Raw genomic sequence first — 19245 nt, forward strand, 5'->3', positions numbered from 1 at the left:
TCTTTCCTGCCTTAAGTGGTCCATTGTGCTGCCCCTGCTAGCCTGCCTTCCATAGGGAACTCTGTGCCCTTGCCCCTCCTCCCTTCCCCATTACGGTCCATTGTCTTTCCTATGCCTGCCCTGTCCTACCTTCATCAGTGCTCCAATGTGCTACCCCTCCCTGATCCAGCCTTCCCCATCAGCCCTACATTCTCTGTCTTGATCCCCATGCTCCCTCGTGCTGGTGTTGAAAGTACACATTTCTGTCTGTATGTCAGACCGATTTACTTATATTTATATGAGAAATAATTTTTAGAATACAACCATTTTTCAGTTTTTCTAGAGCACTAACCATAATTTGTATTACCCCTTCATGATTTACAGATTTGAATCCACCAGGGTAGCATCAGTTGTGACACACTATTGGCATTAATATAGAATGTTAGACCTCTAGGTATTACCTAGAACACAGTGTCAGGCTGCAATAGAACACTGGGAGATAAACTGCTAGGCTGCTACTTCTGTTAAAAGTACATATTTTGCTCATAATGCTAGATTCAATTCTCAAATTGCTGAGGACGATAGTGTGACTGTATAGAAAATATGCTCTGATTTTAGCTTCTGGGGCACCTTCCATAACCTGTATAAGAACGTCATGAGAGAAAACAGTTTTCTCTCAAACATGGTTCATAAATCATAGAATAGGATTATCATTTTTCAGAGAACTCCACAATCCCTAAAATGAATAGGGTGCCACCAACAAATGATTTTAATTGTGGCAATAATCTCCTTATGTGCTCCTTTTTGTCCCCCTCAAAATTTGCCTTTCACTACAATGAATTTAAATGAGGACCATGATCCTGTGTAGTGTAATGCTGCCTCAACATGTTGTCCATGTTGTGGCCAGCAAATTAAGAGGGGTCCCCGTCCACATGCCCTTTGGGGTGTGGGTGTACTCAGACAGCCACCTTAGATGCATTTTTAATTCATTTTCAGAATGCATGAATCATGGCCCTAAGTCCCGTAATGGCTGACACAACAGATTTGTCAGATCGTGGATGGCCAATCAGTATTAACTAGTCGCTTTTAAAGGTACTAATCACAGCATATCTGGACACCAAAAACTCGGATATACCTATATTTTTAATCTCTTCATGACCATCCAAGCACCTCTTTAAACACAAATTTCTTGAGTCCAGATAAAAGGTTTTACACCAAATCAAAAAAAAAGTTGTCTGAATAAACGTCTAAATTTCACCCCGATTTGATGTAATCAATGTTTTGGGACTCTCTGTTTTTCTTGGCCCCTGCTTGATGTATGAACGTTTCTAGGAAGGAGCTGATGTAGATGAACTTCTTTGACAAAGTTTTGTGTAGATTTATCAAACACCCCCATTGCTATTTGTGAAATAAAACATGTTTGCTAATAATTTTGGCATGGTTCGACAAATCTTCACAAAACTTGCTCCAAAAACGTTCTTCCACCTCAGCACGTTCCCTAAAGTCTTGGGCTTATTTGTCAAATGGGCAAAGAAAACAAATTGTAATTTCCACCTGAAATGTCCAATTGGATTTTTGACCAGAGCTTCGTCCCAAACGGTTGAATTACAGCAAATCTGACAGAAAGATCCGTCTTTATCCTGAAATAGATTGATTCTCGGCAGCATAGTATTTTCATATAAATTAATAGAATTATACCTTTTTTCTTTGTACCCCTTGCCAAATCTTGATTTCTTACTGATTCTACTTAGCCACTTTCTGCTAGATCTCTTTTCTGTAGACTTAGTAAACGGCAAACACAAGTATAGCAACCAATGTATAAATATTTTAGACAATATAATATAGTAGTGAAGACAAGAACATTCAATTGATATGCTTTACGGTATTCCAACTATTCAGAAGTATTAGCATATCGTGGAAAGATACTGTTTAAAACTCATGTTTAATAAAGAGTTTGCAGTCCATACTTTGATAATATTTATGTGTTTTCTTGAATTGTGTAGCAATGTCATCCGTCATTTAAAAGCATTAAAAAATATTTCAGTGGTTTCTTGGACTTTGTAGCGATTTGGTCCATCATTAAAAAAGTTATATGTATTGAAACAGAACGATTCCTTACGGCAATCAACTGGTTCGTCTGATCCATCTCCACAATCATCAACTGTGTCACATTTCCACCAGAATGGAATGCATTTGTCTGTGCTGCAGCGGAACTGAAAATGGGAAATGTTTCAATCGGTTATATTTTGCAAGATAAAAAAACAACATTTTCCTAAACTAAGAGGCACATTTTGAAAAATCAAATACATTAACTAAAATCACTGCATATTATTTTCCAGATCCATTAGATTAATAATAGGCTGGAGTAGGGATAAACAAGTCTCTACAACCACGAGATTCCTGTATTCAAACCATTATGTTTTTTTATACTATTATTGTCATATATTGCAGGCTTCTCATTCAGAGGGGCTGTGAACGACCTCCAATTAGAGTTAGTAAATAACACAGGGGAATGAACTGCAGATTATGAAACCATTGAGTTTATGCAATTTCATTATTGTCAGAAATTAGCAGGGTGGGATTGGGACAAGACTGGAATGGGGATGTGCACTATCTTTCAGGAAAAGGGTTTTCCAGTGCCGGGGTTAAACATATATACAAGTGCCTGAAGGCTGAGATTGAAGTGAGATCAGAGGCCAAGGACTACAGTAGGCAGGGGCAGGTTTTATTAGGAAACCAAAAATCTGTAAAGGGAAAGTAACAACTAACTATTCTATAACAAAGGGAAACAAGAGAGATGACAGACACACTATCATACATTATAGTTTGTATGCTCTTAAAATAGTGATCTCTCTGTGAGGCCAGAAGGTCGTATACCAAAGCAAGGAAAAGATTAATCTCTCAGGGTTTGGAGAATGAGCACTGGGTCGTTCTCTGAGCCAAAGGAACAAGCCTTGAAGTCTAACTGGCACCGCTGGTAGCTACAACAATCAAAAATACAATAGAACCACAAGACAAGTTAACAGAGAACAAAATAAGGAATATCAAAATAGAAACTGGGCTCAGGGAAAAGCTGGATTGGAATCAAGATCATAAGCAGGACTGCAATACAGATCAGTTTCAGAACTGGAATACTTAGACTTAAGGCAAAGAAAAGACAGATACAGTAACAGTACAGAAAAGACTAGGAGCAAAGACAATCAATTGCACTAGGAGTAAGGAACTCAAGGTGAGGAGAAACTAAAGATGAGATTTATCATAATGTCATGAAATGCAATGCAGCAAGGCAACTTGCTGTGCTGTGTTGGGAGGCAGGGCGAGGGTAGGAATGGGTCATATTTTCAAAGATGTGCTGCATTCCTGTCTTTTCCTTGTGGGGCATCATCAGTACACTCTAGTGCCAATGAAGGCACCCTTGTAACTCGCACTGGCTTCCTCTACAACAGATCTACTAAGCCACACAGGGTCAAGTAGGGTGCATCTGCGTGGCATGTAAAGTCTCATTCTAGGTATTGTTGTTTTGATGTGTTGCCCTCTGTCTTGCAAGGGTATCACCAAACCTTAAATCTGGGACACAGTATGCTTAGTGGAGATGTTTATTTTTACCTGTACTGAAATAAGGCCTGATTCTCAAAGGGTCCTCATGAGTTACATCTAGTGGTGGGATGGCAGAATCCTGACATACATATAAGGAGGCTAATGAAGACTGAAAAGACAGCATTCTTTCGTTTTTCTTAGCTCAATGGCAAAATGTAAAAGTTGTGCTAATGATGATGTCTTAATGTCTACATTTTCATCTGTGTAAGAAAGTAAATTATTATTTGTGGAGGAAGATAATTCACCACAAGTATTAATGTCACTAGATCCAGTCAAATATGTCAATATTTAAACTTGAGCTAAATGTCTGGTAGCTGCGGAACACAGTGGGCAGGCTTAACTTAGCTAAAATATGTAGAACATTTAAAAGTACCAAAACAGTTAAAAGTCAAATCTACAACACAAAAAAATAAAACTAGAATTTGTACAAATAGAGATGAATGAGGGATATTCAATCAGGGGAACAAGAGATATGAATTTTTTTATGTTTTGATGGAATGCACAAATCGCCATGGGACCCAAATGGTACTCAATGGTTGTGGTAGACTGGAACTTAATTTAAATTTGAGTCTGACCGCACGGAAGTGCAGCTGGGCTACACCAAGTCGATTGGTCCTGCTGGATCCTGGAACTAGATAATTTAAAAGAAAATGTTAAGTCCCAATCTAAAAAGGGACTTTGTTGTTTTTCTCAAGAAAACTCTTTCCCTCATAGGACAACGCTGGAATTGTAGCCACTGGAATGGAAGCAAATGATGGATCTGCTGGTCCCACTGAAGCTATGGAGCATTTGAGGTTTTTTACTTTAAAAAGTGTCTACTCTCACAAAGAAAGGGACTTCATTGTTTTTTCAGAGGTGCAGAGATCTCTGCATGGGACAAATCTGAAATTCAATCCAATGGCATGGAACTGCTGGTGAAACACTTTTCACAATAGGTTCACTTGAAGCTCTGGGGAAAATGTTTTTAAAAAATGTCCAAACTTTTTTTAGTGCCCAGGTTTTGCACTGCAGCAATCTTGCTACAATGATAGGCCTGAAGCAATGTTTTGTTTTGTGACATTATTGAATGGCACAATAAGTGTTTTTCCACACCATGGTGGTCATTTTGAACATGGTGGGATTGGCCGCCGCCGACCATGCTGACGGTCAACAGATGCTGTTCCACCCTCACCGCCACATCAGTCCATACCCGCCACGCCTATAATGATGCAGTTATAAGCCTGGTGGTGTATGAAGACGTGGCAATGCTGGTGGAGCAGCATCCAAGGAACCTGTTCCCTCCCAGAGCAGTGCCACGGAACAGGTAAGTGCTGTCCGAGAGGGAAGGGGGAGGGGTGTGTGTGAGTGCATGGAGTGTGCATGAGTGTTTGTGAAGGGGGATGCGTGTCTGAGTGTATGAAGGTGTATGGGTGCATGAAAATGTGGGGGTTGAGGTTTGGGGTCCTGTATGTGGTGGGGGTAGGTGGGGCATGGTGAGGGGGGAGCTGGGAGGCCTACATGGAGATTTGGGGAGGAGGTTTGGGGGTTCAGTTTTCAGGGTTAGGGGGTGGGGGCATTTCTAGGGGCTTTGGTGGGTAGGTGGGGGTAGTGGAAGGGGGGGGGCTGGCGTGTCACATACAGGTGACAGGAATGTGAATTCTTGTCACCCGTATGCGTTCCGCCAGGGATTACCTGGTAGGGTATCCCTCCGGGAAATCCCTGGTGGAGATCATAATCCCACAACCGGTCTGGCCTCCACTGCCGGGTCGAATGTGCCTACCGTCGGCCCGGCGGTCGATTCTGGTCTGGTGGTGGGTGGTAGTGAACTGGCTGATTTGCATCCAGTTCACTACTGTGTTCAGAATATGGCGGTCTGGACCACCATGCTGTTTGCGGTAATGACCGCCAGCATGGCGGTCATTACCACCATGTTCATAATGACTGCCCATATACCCTGGCCTTATAGAAAAGTTAAGGTGTGCCAAGTACAAGTTAGTCGATTTCGTCACACTTTAGAGGTCAGAGCATTTGCAGAAGGACCTGCTGTAAGCCAGTGACAGAGTAAGAGAAAGAGCTATAAGAGCATTTTCTCACATCTGTAAGTGGTCAGTGTAGTAATATATTGCTTTAATGATCAGGCCTTTAGTCATATTTTATGTTGCATCAACTTCACAGTCCTGTCCTGCACATTTATCTACACATCTTTCCACCATTTCTCGTCTGTAAATATAGGCCAATATTTATACTTGTTTAGCGCCGCATTTGCATCATTTTTTGACGCAAAAGCAGCGCAAACTTACAAAATACTAATTGTATTTTGTAAGTTTGCACCAATTTTGCATTAAAAAAACGACTCAAATGCAGTGCTAAAAAAGTATAAATATGGGCCATAGTGTCTCAAATTTTGAACAGCTAAATTTGCACTGGTGCAGAGGAGATCCAACTATTTTAGATCTAGCATGTCACAGTTCAAATATCTTTGTGCAGATGTGCAAGAAAACAAAATGAACATATTAATTAGACTATGGCTGCCTTTGATCATTTAGGATGTATGGCATAATAGTTTTTTAATTTAATTATATATGGTGGAAACTGTCTCCTGAAACAAACTGGCCAATATTGCCATGTAAGTGCTAAATAGTCTTGCCTAGACTTACAAAGATTTTGAGTCGAGTTGATGCCACTTTTTTCGCAAAGACATAACTCAAAATCCATTTTGATATTTACAAAGTAACACAAATTTGGATTTGGATTGCGTTGTTAAACAAAAAATTATGCAATGTGGAGTTGTTCCTTGAGTGTTACATGGACATTCATGTGTACGACCCTTGGATTCTGGTGCAGACTCATATTTACAAAGACGTTTTGACATGGGTATTCACCAAAATGGTGCGCCTGCCTGAGGTAGTTGAAACGATGAGAAACATCTTTATTTCCTTTTGCATTTGTGCTACTTTCTGCAGCACATATGCAAAGAGGGAAAATGCCTCCAAGGATAAGTTTGACCAGGAACGTACCTCTTCCTCCACAGAAAATATTGTAACCATAACGCATGCACTCTTACACTGTGACACAAGGATGCCTGCAGTAGTGTTAGGCAGTCCACAGTGCACCAGCACAAGGTGAGATCAGAACTGCATTGTATCTTTGAAAATATGGCACAGTTCTGCTCTGTCCCTTTCACACGTTGCATAGAAGGAACTTCACTTGTTGCGCTGTGTTGCGTGAAATGTTTGAACATTCAGGCCTGAAGCTCTTGAGAGGAAAATATAATCATTCTTTGGTATGTTTTCTGATGTGTCAATGTATGTCTGGCATGAACAATGTTATTTGGCCTATGTTGATGACAGTTTGTTTTGGATAGAAAAAAGATATTGGCATTGCTTCTGCACTACTGTGCTCATTGAAGAATGTGAAATAGATTATTGCCTGTAAGTTACTGGTTCATTATCAGACGATAAGAAAAATTAACCAATCGCATGGTAGATATTGTTATACTACTCTTCCAATGTCATATGTTTGGAATCCTGTTCCTCCTTGACAATATCTTGTGTGTGTGTGTGAAAACAGAGGCACAAAGTAATATCAGTTATAGCAAGACTTACTGTAGCATACTAAGAATGTTCATAGCCCATTAACTTTTTTCATACTGCATGTAATATAAACTGTAAGGATGCACAATATAAATTATGAACATGATGGAACGTTTCCCTGCCTGAGCTCAAATCATTTACTCCTGGACCCAGGGGTCCTTCAGCAGCTTTGGGGCCTTCTCCAGCATGGCCACCTTTACTGGTAATGCCAAGAATTGATGCTCTGCAGTTGTCATGGAAGTAAGAGCCACACAAACATTCAGTCTTTTCACTGTAGTAGGTAAGGGGAGAAGCATGGAGATTCCTCGAAACTTGTACAGGCAGCATGAATGAAGGAGTGAAGGCTGAACACCAGGGTAAGGGAGTGGTCTTGGTGGTATGAGAAGGTGTCAAACGCAAAGATACACTGCAATATCAATCTATGTTAAGTGCTTCTACACTTTCCCATGGACAGGTAATTGCTATATAAATGCAATTACAGTGCAATTCTTCAGTTTGACTGGCATTTAAGCATCACAATACTAGTGATCCATCCAGACCTATCCTCAAATTGCTAATCCTGCAAATCCAAGGTGACTGGCAGGCCATGAAGGGTCTCTGGTGCCACTCCAACCAGGGCCCCACACTCAGTTGTGGATACCAAGATGCTTGTCCTAAGTGCAGGTATGAACATACCTGATTCTGCACCATCCATTATGCATACCGTTACAAGCACTAATGTGACTTTGCAGCAGGGCTGTACTCACCAAAGCTCATATTTTACTAGTTGGTGGAAATGCTCTGCAGTGTTAAACATGTCTACTAACTGGTTATGCCCTACCCCCAAGTTGTTGCAAATGACCCAGTATGTACTATCAAGTTGAATAATGTTCTTACTCAGTTTAGAGACATTGCTCGCCTTTTCTCTTTTTCAAAGCAGAACTGTTCCACTACATGTTGAAACTTGCATTGGCAATGGTGTGTACACACCACACATTGGTATATTTTATCTATAAAAGCACTGAATGTGAATTACTACTGTGTGCCTGCATCTGTTAATGTGTATATGTGTTTGAGTGTGTGTTGGAAAGAGTTCATAGGTTTTCCATGCAGTCTTGTAAATCTAGATCAAGCATGGGAACACTAGGCCTTTACTCTGTCAAAAACATAAGAGCATCTCTGAAACAGTTGTGACAGCCAAGGGAGTGGTTACTGCAGATATGTTCCACTCTTATCTCCAAGTTTGGCAGTTCATATGTAATACAGCCTGCTCTGTTTGTCCACAATTGCTGTGTGAGTGTGAGTTACTGGTCTCAAGCTAGAGGACAGATGGTGGCCCTTCACTCTAACGATAATCAGCACATTTTTTCAGAACTCTGCAGGTAGAACTGGTTTGGACCCCCAGGCTAGTGCTCTTCATGGTTAAATGATGTTCACACTCAAATCACATGTTTAAGCGGTATGCCCGGGTATGGAGCAGTATATTTAATATTGTTTCCTTCTACAGCTCAAATCCTTCAATGGGTCAAGTTAAAGGTATTTTGGCCTAGGTTGAAGAATGTCCTGTGTTTGTGAAGTGGTACATTCCTTTGATTATTCTCTAGCCACAACCCCTCTTGTGTGACTATGGTGATTGGGAAAGACAGTGTTTTGATTTCTTCTTAAATTCAAGGACAGAGCTGGGAGCTCTGTAGGGAGTTTCTTCCATAATTTGGGGATGAGGTAAGAGAATGCTCAATCTCTGACTCTGTCCCAGTGGATATGTGGGACATGGACGAGAAGGAGGATGACTGAAAGGAGCTTCCTGGCCTGGGAGTGGAAGAGAATGCTGTTGTTGATTGTTGTTCTTGGAGCTATATCCCAATCGTTCTAGCTGCTTGCAGTGATACTTCAAGAGCCAGAGGTCCTGAGTGTACTATCTTGCTTCCGGCTTTGGTGAGGGTTCTCAGAGGAGTCATGGAATCTGCACCGGAGATGAACCATGTTTTGAAGATTATGATGGAGATGAACCATATTTTGAAGATTATGATGAAGCACTCATGGTGGGAGCATCGAGACCTGAGCTCGGAAATCCAGATGTCCTCAGAGATTTTGTTTCATTGGCATTGGGAGATCCGGGTCCTGGTGGTTCTGGGCTGGATGGGCAGGTGCAGGCCAAAATGAATAAGAGAGTGATCCACTGAGCGGCTTGGTTTTGTTCCAGGATGTGAGGTCAATGTGGTAGCTGACCACGTGGGTGGGGTCATTCGCTCATTGAGAGTATCCTAAGATGTTGAAGTTTTCCAGGGGAGTGGTGACGAGGGTGTCTCTCTGATTCTCTAGGTTGAAGTTGAGGTAGCTGAGTAAAATGAAGGCACTAGAATGCAAGAACCAGAGGGGCACTGGGGTCAGTGAGAGTGGAGCTGAAATTGGATCTGGATCTGGGTAGGCAGTAGAGTAATGTTCCTCTCAGGGAAGTGGTGGCTAAAGGATTTTGAAGACCATGTGTTTTAGGCAATCGCTGATGCAGCATGAGCACTAGAGCACCACATATGAAGAAGGATCAAGCAGTCAGGTACAAGCATGGATCTTTGCCTACGCTGGGCCTCTCTCCCTTATGTAGAGGCCGCTGCCAATAGTACATAATACTATGCAAACATAGATCTATGTTTTAGGTGAAAAGGTGGGAATGACAAGGGAGAGTGGTTGGAAAATGATGAATGTCTACTACAAAAGGGGATAAAAAAGACAACTGAGGAGGGGCACAGGAAAAGATACTCAAACACAAAAACACCTTATATAGGGTGCATCAGCTTCAATTTACTCTTCCATCTACTCAATTATGAGGTTGACTTGGGTAGGCACATGTGTCAGAGCTACGTATGTTAGCTAATCAAATTAATATATCTCTTTTATCCCAGCTTCACGTGGGCATCATGTTGGCTAGTTATATTGCTATATTTTGTATTGGGAAACCTGACTGCACATTGGTATGTGAAGAAAATGTAGTTCATTGTATCTGTTTCCAGTCTCTGAAGGCATCTATTTCAAATGCAAGTGTCTTCCATGCTCTTCTGTGAAGATTGCTGATGTAGCTCCTTAATAAATGTCCAGCTCAAATATAATGCCACAGGAGGTTTCTTTTCTTCCTAATAGTGTGAACAAAAGGTCAGCCACAGAAATGTATTATATTTGGCAGAGGGCTAGTTTATTATTGATTTTCTTCCAAACATTCATATCAAAGATGTTGGCCAAATTAAATAAAATATAAAATAATGTTTATGGTTTTGCTGGTTTTGCAATACACCCATTCATAATAAGGATTTTGCTAATATTATTGCAATACACCTAATCAAAATGAGGATTTTACTAATGTTAAAAAAATCTACTGCCATTAGATACATTTGGGGACATATTTAAAAGCCCCTTCTGCCTCCTTGAGCCACACTAGCGTAATTCTTTTTACACTAACGTTGTGTTAGAGAGGTAATTTCTCTGTGCCATATTTAACAAAGTGGCACAATACATGCATTGGGCCACTTTGTTACCCCTTGCGCCACATTATCCCTGGGCCAAGCATAATCTATGCAAGGGAATGCATTCCCACGCGGGGGTGTAGAAATGGTACAGAGAAATTTACAAGCTCTCACTGCACCTAGGTCAGGTTAGAGATTGTCAGTCAGAACACATCATCAATGAATAAGAAATCATAGAGGGGAAGCTTTCACAATCCTCTTTTTGCCATTGCTTATTCGTAGTGTCTTTCATAGGTGGATAAATCCACTAGAGCATTGTGCCTTGTGCGGGTGATTGGAAAAGGAGCCTGTCTCCTTCATCATACATCTAAGGAAACAAGAATTGTCTGCAGTGGAATAGTGCACTAGTAAAAACTCTGGGCCTAATTCAAATCGTGGCAGACAGGGTTGTTACTCCATCACAAACATAACGAATATCCCGTCCTCTGTATTGCGATTCCATTATATCCTATGGAAATTCTAATATGGCAGAAGGAATAATTGTCATGTTTGTGAAAGAGCAACCAGCCAGCACTACCCCTCAGACCGCATGTGTGTTTGGCCGGCCGCCTCGGGCCTGCCAAAAACACATACACACAGGGCTCTCTCCAGCACAGCAACATGGTTGCTGGACTGGAGAGAGCCTACACAGGCTCCCAGTCTGCCTGGGAGCATCCTGGCTGGGGGCTCCCAGCCAATCCTGATGCAGCAGCATCAGGATTGGCTGCAGGGCAGGCTGGGTGCCTGTGCCTTCCTGTAGCAAGCAGAGGAGTGGGGCGCACTGCAACGTTCAAGTAAGTTTATTTATTTTTTTATTTTATCAATATTTTCTCCCCCCCACCCCCTGCCCCTTTTAACACCCGCGAGCCACGACTGCTGTCTGCCAAGATCTAAATCAGGCTCAACATCTTTGAAACAAATTTTTGTAAGGGGAACAGAGCCTACACTACCCATGCCATTATCCCTGTCCTTATGCATCATGGATTGTTTTACAATAAGAAGATAAATGACAAAATAAAAAGAAATAAAGAAAATCACTATGTGATCCTAACCCAGTGCACCATGGGTATACAAATGAGTATCAGCATGGGTGCTTTTTGGACAGTGCACGTTAAGGATTACTAGTAGAATTAAAACGAAGATCCAGCTGCTCGTTCCAATGGGAAGGCTTGTAACACAAAAGGCTTCATAACCAATTGGTTGCATTTGAATACAGGTCTACTCACACTCACCTTTACATGACAAAAACTATAGGTGCTATTTCGCTTCACATGTTTCTGTTACATATATTTATTCAGATTTGTTATATTCCACAGTCATTTCACATTTCAGATAAACATGTCAGCACAAATCCATCTTAGAGATGTTACTTCTAATGCAAGGGTGACTCAATAGAGTTGTGTATTGCTTCAAATGTGCCTCTGACTAAAAACAGTTGAAATGTAAAACAGATCTACCCCCAAGTACATAAATGAAAAGGCTTTCTTTGAACATTGATTTGCTTCTCTGTATATTTTGAAAAGCAAAGAGAAATATTAGCCCTTTTATCACCCAATAAAGAGAAGTACATGACTTTGTTATCTTTCTTTGTCACTCTAAACTCTTGTCTTTTTAGGAAGATCCCATGTAGTAATTGAGGTCATCGAGAAAACAACATTTTACATTCGCCTTCTAACACAACAAATGCTAATCATGATTTCCATTTAATTAAAGTTAACCCAAGAGATTTATGATTGTGCAAAATGATTGCGGGTAAGCACCACCCAGACAAAGCACTGTGGGAATGTGGATGTCCTAATCTGCATACACACATTCACATCACATCTCCTTCTCCCTCTTTGTTCCTCAAGCTATATCTGAATTGTGTGATCCTCCAGAAAATATTAATAGCACTACTACCTAAAACCTGTCTGCTGGGTGGTAATTTGTCCCTGCACATACATGCATTCTTTCATGTGTACAAAAATATCAAAAAGTGAGAAAAATAAATGGTTATGAAAATAGCATGCAGCAGAATCCAAGCACTGTATTTGTCCATCAGACACAACTTTCTCAGTGTACTGCTCAGTGCTTAATTTGTAAATGAGTGCCGGTGGCCAAAGTTCTGCTCAGAAACCCACGGCCACTGCAATTAAATGCTGGGGGGCTGAAAACGAAGGATGTGTAATCTTCAGTCCTCCTCATGCCTCTTTAATCCACTACCAGACACTCCTTCCCCCATATCTCACTCTTGCAGGTTCTTGCTTCCCCCCTTTTTGACATTGTTTTCTTTCTCTTACCCCATCTTTGTGCTTCAAGTGTTTTTATACCTCTGTTGCTATCAATAAATGTCTGAGGTGGAAAAATAAGTGCCAGTCCCTAAAAATACCAGTGGCCCCACCGCCAACAACTAGACAAATTAAGCATTGTACCTGACCCATTAGCTGCTTCATGCTCTTTATACCAGTTACGTTGGGCTATATTAGCTCCACAGCCATTTCCTTCCCATAAACACATAGAATTGACTAAAGTGAAATGCTTTTTTGAAGGCACTGGCCACATAATATAAAACATATAACTTAATTTCCATCTTATTTCCAAGATTAGATTCTTTGTTGGCTGGCTGTCTCAAACTATTAAAATATGTGAGGCAATAACACATTGTTATTTTCCTGAAATGGGAAGAGGGAGGACTCTCATTTCACTGAGCTTCTGGTAACCTATAATGCCACTACACGTACTCTCAGGTACATGATGTATAGCACCCTTTCAGTAGACGTCCGACAGACAACTTGTGACATCCAGAGACACTGCACTCTATCTGACCTCTTGTATTGCCTTATGGTGCTGCACCCTTTCCACTTACTTCATATGTGACATCTAGTAATGTAACCTGTGGAAGTGCACTCATTAAGTCAGCAACATAGGGATGAAGGGTGTGAGAAATAAATCAATAGGAGGGCTTTGAGCAGTTCATAGACATCAACATAAACACTGTGGGCCTGCTTACGAGTATGGCAGTCCTAAGACTACTGTACCCGAAGTAACAGTCCGACAGCTGCATCCTTGCTGGTCCAGAAGCCAGATTATGATGCTGGTGGTTGGACAGCCACAAGACCGCAGCCACCACCAGGATCAAGGATCCTGACACATTGGCAGCGGTGAAAGCCGTAGTCAAGCACAGTAGTGCTGATGTCGGCATTGTCGTGCTGATCACAACTTGCCTTTCTGCCAGCCTTTTCATGCGGGGCACACCACCATGAAAAGGCCAGCAAAAAGGCAGAGATAGGGCCACGGGGGGCCCTGCACCGTCTATGCCAATGTCATGTGCAGTACAGAAGCCCCCCTGTCGGCACAGTGGGAATGCACACTTAGAGGATACAGGAGTGAGAAGAAATCGTTTATGAACCATTGACTGATCCCTAGGTAGGATATGAAGTTCATCAAGACATGTAGGATATAATGAATACAGTTTTAAACTATCACAAATGTGTTTTCAAAGCTATTAAACTTGCAATTGACTGAGGAAGATTTGGGTGGTTTTCCTCCCTTCTTTAGTACCAAGTACTAAGCTTGCAGTTTTTATACTTGCTACTACTGTGGTAACATAGTAAGAGCACCATCTATCCCAACCACGCATTGGATCTTTACATCATTTCTATTTGAGAGGCTGCTTCACCTTTTTAAATATTTCAACCACTGTTTATGGAGAAAGTAGTGCAGGAGCTCTTTAGCAACCTGAACTCAGGTAGAATAATAACACATATAGGAAAAAAGAAAAAATGACTCAAATACAAGTTTAAAAAACTGGAGAAGTTGAAGATGTCAGAACTATCAAAATAGTGAGATGCAACAACCTTGAAGCAATATATTAAAATAAATAGAATCCCTCAGCGCATAAGAGCACAGATCTTTCCTACCTATGATGATTTGGAAGAGGACTTACTTCAACAATGGAAAAATGAATGGATGTAGATTTCTATGAATATTATGACTATACTTATAGAAAATGCTGAGAGAAAAATAAAGAAGATACAACAGGAAATTGAGGCCTCAGAAAAAGAAATCATGGAGTTGTATTTACCTGAACTCACAATGCAAAATTATGGCATATTGAATGAGGTGTTACAAAAATGTCAAGAAGACATTTAAATTAGGAAAGCAAGGAAGCTCAAAAGGGATGGAAGGGACTACTTGGGAAGTAGGGTATTTACTTTTCTAAGTAGATTTGATCAACTGGTACGCAAAGTTCCAGGACAGACACCTTTGATCTTTGATCAGAGCAACAAGTCATTGATTGTGGCCTCTAGTGCTAATTATAGTTTGTCCGTTTCAGGTGAAGGTACTTCAGGAATAGGTGGTAAACATTTTATAGTATAGATGAATTGGATACATTTGGGCAGGGGAAACATAAATACATGCCCAAAAAATCATGGAGTCTCAGAAGAGGTAAGAGGGGTAAGGGAACTACCAAGAGACAGACATGGATGTAAATCAGGCCTTGGACATGCAAGAAATAAACAATGGTCTTTAAAACAATGATGATTCAGATTTGAAGGTTTTTAACCTCTCTTATGTTACATTAACTTCAGATATTAAGAGAATTCCCAAGAGAGGTTTGGGATTTCGTCTACGTATGGATCTAGATGTGGATACGGTTAAGGTTGATGTTTGGAAATTTGTACAGAAGCTCAAACTCAAAAAATATTTTTCTACTCATCCTCCTATACAGATTGACATAAGACAGGAGAAACTTAGAGATTTGTCTATACAGGATGTTATTGACATTACAGTATTACTTTCTTTGACTAACGCAGATTACCAGATGGTTATCATTGGAGACACAGCTAGATGACTGGGTATAGATGTTGGTATGAGTATGGATAGTGAGTGTAAAAACAAAATCTAAATGGACTCAAACCTACCCAGTGTTAGAAAGGGGGTCTTTGGTTGGCAGTCAGGTTACCCCCTGTGCAAGCAAGGACCCTCACTCTAGTGAAAGCAAAGGAGGAACACACCTGGCTATCTCCCGCTCGCCCCCTTGGTTGCTTGGCGTGCCAATGTGTAAATCATTTGTACCAACATACACAGTAATATTGTGAAAACACTACAAAATGAATCAACACCAGTTTAGGACAATAGCCAATATTTATCTGAGCAAAACAAGACAAAAACGACAAAAATCCAACATACACAGGCAAAGTGCTGAATTTGTAAGATTAAGGGGCATATTTATACTTTTTTACGCAAACCAGCGGCAACGCTGGTTTGTGTAAAAAATGTTACCGCCGGCTAACGCCATTCCTACGCGCCATGCGGGTGCCTTATTTAAGGGTTGACGTTATCCGGCACTGCGGGAAAATGGGGGTTGTGCATCACAAAATGGTGCAAGTCAGGTTTGAGGCAAAAAACATTGGCCACTGTCCCCTGGGCATGGCCATTGGGCTCAGTGGCATGTAGGGGGGCCAAATTGGGCCCCCCATGCCACTTTAAAAAAAACATAACAAATTCTTACCTCAACTTACCTGTACTTACCTGGGATGAGTCCCCCTATCCATGGGTGTCCTCCAGGGGTGGGAGAGGGTGGCAGGGGGTGTCCCTGAGGGCAGGGAAGGGCACCTCTGGACTGCTTCCATGGTCAGAGACCATGGAAGTGAGCCCACAGGTCCCTTAAAGCCTGCCCTCACCCAGGCATTAAAAAACGGCACACATCAGGCTGGGCGCCATCTTTTAAGGCTCGCCACCTCCTGTGCATTAAAATGACGCAGGAGTATAAATAAGGCGCACAGGCCTTAAAGTCACTTTTTTTTACTGGAACGCCTACCTTGCATGTCATTAACGCAAGGCGGCTTCCCGCATCCAAAAAATGACGCACACGGAGGATTTTTGACGTCCACGAGGTCGGGTCAAAGTATAAATATGGTGCACGGTTTGTGCCGAATGTGCGTCAAAATTGTTTACGCACATTCGGCGCAAACAGAGTTTAAATATGCCCCTAAATCTCAATATAGCACTTAGAAACAAAAATGCGTCAAATTGGTGATATCACAGAGTCATGACGGAGTCGTTCCCAACAATCCGACGTCAATGGCACCGGTCATAAAGACACACAGACCCCTAGGTACAGAATCTTGTGAAAACGAGGAAACAAGCCAGTGCATGAGTCGGGGATCGCGGCGTCGCTGGGTCCGATGCGGCATCGGTTCCGGTGCTGCAGGGCAAAGCTGCAGAGGCGTCACAAAGTGGCATCTGTACCTTGCTGCGGGGCAGTGAAGGTGAGGCGGCGTTGATGCTGGATCTGCGCACTTCCAGCGGAGTCGGTACCTGGCAGTCACAACATGGTGTGGCGAATTTCCAGAGTTGCGGGCTCCAGCGAGGTTGCAGCAGCACCAGGCCTGCTGGGTCATCATACTCCAGCAAGGACCATGGCTTCGGTTGCAGGCGGCATCCCAGGATCCAGTAGCGGTGTCAGTCCGGAGTTGTCTGAAGTCGGTTTCCTTGGATCTTCTTGGTTTTCCACCAGCTTCTCCTTTCAAGGTCCCAGGGACTGGATTAGGTACCACTTGGCAGGGCATGAGTCTCAGCAGATAGTCCACGTGCTGGCAGAAGAAATCTTTGATGGCCCTGAGAATTCAGAACAGGGGACAAGCTCAGTCCAATCCCTTGGAGATTCTTCTCAATGAGGAATATACCACACAGTCCAGTCTTTGTCCCCTTCCTCAGGCAGAAGCACCAACTGCAGGATAGCCCAACAAAGCACAGTCACAGGCAGGGACAGCACTTCTCTTCAGCTCTTCTCCTTGGCAGAAGTTCCTCTTGGTTCTGGAAGTGAATCTTGAAGAAATCTATATTCTGGGATTTTAGGTCCAATACCCCTTTCTTCCTTTTAAGTTTCTCAACTTAAAAAAAAAGTCTCTGTTGTTTACAGGATGCTGCCTTGCACAGGTCAGGCCCCAGACACACACCAGGGGGTTGGAGACTGCACTGTGTGAAGGCAGACACAGCCCATTCAGGTGTAAGTGACCACTCCTACTATCATTGTACCCAGATGACTCATCAGGATATGCAGGCTACACCCCAGCTCACTTTGTGTCACTTTCTAGAGGAGATTCACAAACAGCCCTATAAACAGGCAAAGTCACAGAATAGTTTAAATAAGAAAATACTTATGTTTTAAGTGGCATTTTCAAACTAACAATCTAAAAACCAACTTCACTAAAATATGTATTAAATTGTGAGTTCAGAGACCCCAAAATCCAATCTCTACCCCCTCGCAAAGGGAAACTTAAAGAATATTTAAAGGAAGCCCCCATGTTAACATTTGAGAGAGATAGGCCTTGCAAAAGTGAAAACTGAATTTGGCAGTATTTCATTGTTAGGACATATAAAACACATCAGTACATGTCTCACCTTTAACTTACATTGTACCCTGCCCATGGGGCTACCTAGGGCCTCCCTTAGGGGTGCCTTACATGTATAAAATGGGATGGTTTGGGCTTGGCACCTGGAAACACATGCCACGTCGAATTGGCAGTTTAAAACTGCACACACAGACACTGCAGTGGCAGGTCTGAGCCATGTTTACAGTGCTACTGGTGTGGGTGGCAAAATCAGTGCTGCAGGCCCACTAGAAGCATTTGATTTACAGGCCTTAGGGACTTAATAGTAAATCAAACATGCCAATTTTAAAAAGCCAATTACACATACAGTTTCACATAGGGAGCACTTGCACTTTTGCACTGGTCAGCAGTGGTACAGTGCCCAGAGCAACAAAAACAGAGTCTAGCACACAGCTACAACCTGGGAAGTAGAGGCAAAATGCTAGGGGAGACCACGCCAAGGATGCCGGGTCTAATACATGGGGATAATAATTTTGATGTTTTCTTTAGAAATGTATGCAATGATCTCAACAGGTTGAAGGAGAAATCGACACATAGAGGAGGGCCCTTAAAGCCCTACAAAATGATAGGACAATTGTAATAAGGGAGGTAGATAATGGGGGCTGTGTAGTGGTCATGAATAAGCAAGATTATAATAAAGAGATACTAAATCAGTTAAGTACCCCAAACTGCTACACTTTTCTTGACAAAAACCCTATTCCTGTGATTACCAACATGATTAATACAAGGATAAAATACTGGTATGCTGTAGGTTTACTTATCTTTGAGGGATATTTGTTTCTAAAGATTGAGAAGCCTAGATACCCATGTTTTTATATGTTACCTAAAGTACATAAGGATGCCCCTTTCCCCCCAGGAAGCCCGATAGTATTGGGCAGTAGGGGGGCTACAGAAGGGTTTTCACAATTCATTGATGGGTTTTTCCAACCGTTCATGATGAATCACGTCTTCAGGATAAAAAGCACATATTGAACTCATTGAGTGATATTGTTTGGTATGATAGGATGTTACTTGTCATTTTAGATGTGGTTTCATTGTACATCAATATTCTGCATGAGTATGACATGATAACCTTAACTTATTTTCTAAATAAGATACCCATTGAATTTCTTTTGCACACAGAGATGCTTTTGGAGATGACATGCCTTGTGTTGGATGACAATGTCTTTTTGTTAAGAGCAAATGGTACCACCAGACTCGTGGGTCCGCAGTGGTTTCCAAATTTGCTCCCTCTTACGCTAACCT

At 41.9% G+C, this 19245-nt stretch overlaps 1 protein-coding gene across 1 annotated transcript in view; it reads right to left on the reverse strand.

The window, feature by feature from the left end:
• The window catches only part of LRP1B (LDL receptor related protein 1B), a 4500992-nt gene that overhangs the window by 593766 nt on the left and 3887981 nt on the right, over nt 1-19245 (reverse strand). The window contains exon 63 of the mRNA XM_069225083.1: nt 2099-2192. Coding sequence (XP_069081184.1) covers nt 2099-2192 — 94 coding nt within the window. The remainder of the gene's footprint in view (nt 1-2098; nt 2193-19245) is intronic.

Source organism: Pleurodeles waltl, chromosome 3_1, assembly GCF_031143425.1.
Source record: "Pleurodeles waltl isolate 20211129_DDA chromosome 3_1, aPleWal1.hap1.20221129, whole genome shotgun sequence".
Taxonomy (NCBI): Eukaryota; Metazoa; Chordata; class Amphibia; order Caudata; family Salamandridae; genus Pleurodeles; species Pleurodeles waltl.